The following is a 5,000-nucleotide window of genomic DNA, read 5'->3' on the forward strand; positions in this document are numbered from 1 at the left end:
TAAAACAGCGTTGTCCCGAACTCGCGCTTATTTAACCTACCTACCTGCCCCTCCTTTCTAAAACATCAGCCATTCTTCGAACATTCACCGGATATGCTGAGAACTGGGCCTCTCAGCGGCATTCATTTATCAGCGTGTTAACAGCTGACCGGACCATCAGATGAGTCGGTCATCATCAGCTGTTATGGCAACGCTGATTCACCCGACGCCTGACCCTCCTTAATCACGCGCTGGACCCACGCCCCAAGGGATATCCGCATGGTGGGTATGGGAAAATTTGAACCACAACAACTATGAGGCTGAAAGCGTTGTCACTGGTGGTATATAAGGATAAATATGTTCGGGAGTAGTACTCGTAATAACGGATATTGGTACTCCGAATGTACGGTTCTATTAATCAGAATAATGAGGATAAAGGCAATGCGTACATGCGTACAGAGTGTATCTATGTATTGTATATGTGGCTGTATACGTGAAAACTATATAAATCATTTGAATTCTTTGCCTTTCTCTGTATAAAAAAAGCGTGTGTGTGTGTGTGTGTGTGTGTGTGTGCGTGTGTGTGTGTGTGTGTGTGTGTGTGTGTGTGTGTGTGTGTGTGTGTGTGTGTGTGTGTGTGTGTGTGTGTGTGTGTGTGGGTGCGTGCGTGTGTGTGTGTGTGCGTGTGCATGTGTGTGCATGCGTGCGTGCGTGTGTGTGTGAGTGTGTGCGCACGCGCGCGTCCATATACGTACACTCGCACACAATTCTGTGGTTATGTATGCTTGTTTCCATTTCTCTACAATTTCTAATTAATGAAAATCCAGGAAAGTTTTACTTTACGGTATTCTGTCCTCTTTTAGAAACCATTGCTCATTTTTCTAGTAACAAAAATACCACTTTCACTGAGTCAGAGGATATGATAAGACAAAAAAACAACTGAATCCTGAAATGTTGTTGTGTTCTAAGTTCAGCGGACGAAAGCAGTGTGTGCCTTTGTAATCTTGCACATGTAGTAATATCTCGCATCCGGCAAAAAAGTCCAAAACACTAGATCTAAAATGAGTTTTCTGTGATTGAAAAGATCTTTCATGAGATTATTCAACAGTGAGTGCAATTGGAAAGCACATAATTTTCGCTGAATTGATGATTTTTATCTGTAGTGATACTTTTAGGCCTGAACATGAATAAAAATCAAGTGCAAAATAGCTAAACACTTTAAGAACGATTTTAGGTTTTGCTACATTGACATGTCTAAGGCATTTGTTTACCAGGAGAAAGGATCATAGTTTCCTATTTTCGCATTTGCACATTGTGTTGTTACTGGCACTTTGGGCTGGCAGCAGTGTTTTTCAAAATCCGCAGTTTCACAGACATAACATCCGATTTCAGTTATACACACGGTGTTGTTTATACAACAGCGACGGAAAAGGAAGAGGTAAAATAATCAAATTGGAAAGGTCTAGCGACATATTGGCAGATCAGTTTGGAATAGAACGGGAAAAAAATAATGCCTAGTCACCCTTCCTTTCTCCTACTTGATGACTTGACTGAGTGGCGTAATACCATGTCGACGGGAAAGGCGGATGCCTTCCTCACAGCAACTCCTATCTTTTTTATCTTTGTTCTACTTTTCTCCATTGATTTCCCGATGTGTTGTTGCTCGACCATTATATTTTCCGAGTTAATGAATGGTGTTACCATAAGCTATTGTATTGCCGTCCTTTGTTATGCGCATTGCAAAAAGTTGTTTTGTTTTGTTTACAGCAATTCCAAAATGCATCGCTACTTATCGTCCACTGTCATCATCCTCCGTTAAAGTCACGTGATGCTGTAGTTACAAAAATCTTTGCATTTCCCCATTTGTCTGCATATTCAGCATATAAACAAGTCTATAAGAAGACTGTTATTACAAACATTAAGGAAATAATTAAGCACGAATGACGCAATTCTTTACAATCTCAACCTGACTGCCTCCAAAGAAATATTATGCACGTAATTTCGAACAATGGTTTGTCCTTCTAACTGGTGATTACTTGACAATTTTCCCTCTGTTTTCATCCGTCAGATTTTTCCCACCATGCTATTTTGTGCCTCTAAAATGAGAATTCTCATCTCAGCAGATGCATCTTTATTCACAATTAACATTAATTTTCATTAATTTATCGTTATAATCTGTTGCGATTCGACCTTCTTTTCTTTTCTTTATCTTCCTCTCGCTTTCACAAAAGTTTGATAACTACGTCGACTTACCGTAAAAAAGAACACGAAACCCGGCGAGAAGGTTAGCATGGGAATGAGAAAAATACGTGTGTGTGTGTGTGTGTGTGTGTGTGTGTGTGTGTGTGTGTGTGTGTGTGTGTGTGTGTGTGTGTGTGTGTGTGTGTGTGTGTGTGTGTGTGTGTGTGTGTGTGTGTGTGTGTGTGTGTACGTGAAAGAAAGAAAATGGGAGAGAAAGGAAGGAAGGGAATGTTTATATAGTAATGCACACAGACGCGCACATGGACACGCGCACATATACAGACGACAGACATTCACACAAACACGCCCAAACACACGCAAGCACAAACACACGCATCTACTCATACAGAAAAACAAACAAACAGACAATCGCGCATCAACACATAAAAACACACAAACATATGTACACACACACACACACACACACACACACACACACACACACACACACACACACACACACACACACACACACACACACACACACACACACACACACACACGAACACGCGCATCTGCAGACTATACACGAGGTCTGGTCAGAGTGTACCGAACTTAAACCTAACAGTAAAAGTTCATTTATTGGCACTTGTTAGCTGTAAGAAAATATCTACGACAATATAGGAGAGAGCGAAGGAGGGAGGAGAGAGAGAGAGAGAGAGAGAGGAGAGAGAGGAGAGAGAGAGAGGAGGAGAAGAGAGAGAGAGGGGGGGGAGGGGAAGGGAGGAAGGGAAGGGAGGAGAGAGAGAGAGAAGAGAGAGAGGGAAAGAGAGAGAGAGAGAGAAGAGAGAAGAGAGAGAGAGAGAGAGAGAGAGAGAGAGAGAGAGAGAGGGAGAGAGAGGAGAGAGAGAGAGAGAGAGAGAGAGAGAGAGAGAGAGAGAGAGGAGGGGAGAGGGAGAGGGAGAGAGAGAGAGAGAGGAGGAGAGAGAGGGAGAGAGAGAGAGGAGGAGAGAGGGATGAGGAGTGAGTGAGAGAGAGAGAGAGAGAGAGAGACTATCTTCTCTGCTTCTATTAGTGCCGATCGACGTTTATCATTAGTAGATAATACGTGACATGCATTCTCAGTTAACTTACTCATACTCCCAACAGGAAGAACGAATATATTATGTCACGCGGAGCCAATGTCATATCTATCCCCATCTCAAAATAGAACAATGAAAATCGGTGACAAATGAAACGTGACATAGACCATCCCGAGACACGTTACTTATTGTTTATGAAAATAAATTATGTATTCTGACCAATTCACAGAAACTAAGGACCATCATCTCCACCAAAGAATAAGATGTAATCAAACATAGTCATACTTACCGCAGTTGCTGATCTTGACAGCTGATACTGCGGCGACAGTTGCGAGGAGTACAATAACAACCTTCATCGTGTCGTGTCTTGTGGGGAACTGATGACTGGCGAAGAGGACTGAGAAGTGAAGTGGCCTGGAGGACCTAGCGGTACAACACGCCACGTCCTCGGTTGCCAGTTAGGATTCTTTGACATGATTGTACAGTTTTTATTCATGACGAAGGAAGAGAGTGATTTGATTATCTGTGCATTTACTAACAGAGAAACAATCGGACGAATGAATCAACTGCTTACATGATGAATGCTTCGTAGTTCTATATATAGATAGAAGTATTACAGTGTACGATCTGGCGTGGCGTGGTGTCTACGGTTTCACAGAGGTATGAACAAATCATTAATATTTTCTTTATTCGAGTCGTCCGTTTATATATAATATACACTATATCATGTATATAACCATGCTCTGTTTTAACGAATCTTCCATCTATATATAAGTGTTTTACATGATAACCCTATCTGCCACACATTTTGATACAACAGCAATAGTTTGTTTCAATAGGTTATTCAGAAACACACAGACAGGGAAAGAAGGGTCAAGTGCATTGTGCTTGTATAATTCAGAGAACTGGAAGAGAATATACCGTACAGTCAAACGGTATTCGTGACTTTTTCGTGAGCAAAATAATAGCAGTTATCACAGAGAAGGAGCACAAGGTTAAACTGATCTTATCTTTCTTATCAATTACCAATGGAGAGAATTTTAGACCCAAAAAATAATGGTGCGGACGAGAGAGAGCTGACAGAGAAATTATATATGATTATTTTGGCCAAGAACATGTTACTCAAAAGTTCTTTTTCATGTAGGTACGCACACAAGTGTGTGTGTGTGTGTTAGTGTGTGTGTGTGTGTGTGTGTGTGTGTGTGTGTGTGGGTGTGGGTGGGTGGGTGGGTGTACATATATATATATATATATATTATATATATATATATATATATATATATTATATATATATATATATATATACATACAGGGGCGTCACTTAAAAAAGCCTCTTTTTGCAGGGCAAAATCTAGTTCTGCAGGGCATATTTTCTGGTATTTATAATTCATAATTTTCTACCAATAATACGATATATAATACTGGTTGATGGTCCATTCCGGGCTACTTATAAATAGCTAGTGAGCATTTTCTTTTTCGTGATTTGCAGGGCAAAAATTATTTTTTCAGGGCAAATTTACCCGTCACCCCCCCAACTCATAACATGAAGTGACGCCCCTATATATATATATATATATATATATATATATATATATATATATATATATATATATATATATACATATACATATACACATACATATACACACATTTGCATATATATATGTATGTATGTATGTGAATATATACATATATATGCCACAAAATATATGTGTATATGTAGATATATTTATATATATGTATATATATTTATATATG

At 39.7% G+C, this 5,000-nt stretch overlaps 1 protein-coding gene across 1 annotated transcript in view; it reads right to left on the bottom strand.

The window, feature by feature from the left end:
• LOC119582524 (NPC intracellular cholesterol transporter 2 homolog a-like) overlaps nt 1–3,732 on the bottom strand; it is a 16,041-nt gene extending 12,309 nt beyond the window's left edge. The window contains 2 exon segments of the mRNA XM_037930833.1: nt 3,532–3,633; nt 3,636–3,732. Coding sequence (XP_037786761.1) covers nt 3,532–3,633; nt 3,636–3,717 — 184 coding nt within the window. The 5' untranslated portion in view covers nt 3,718–3,732.
• Nucleotides 3,733–5,000: the final 1,268 nt, after the last annotated feature.

Source organism: Penaeus monodon, chromosome 16, assembly GCF_015228065.2.
Source record: "Penaeus monodon isolate SGIC_2016 chromosome 16, NSTDA_Pmon_1, whole genome shotgun sequence".
NCBI classification, from domain to species: Eukaryota; Metazoa; Arthropoda; class Malacostraca; order Decapoda; family Penaeidae; genus Penaeus; species Penaeus monodon.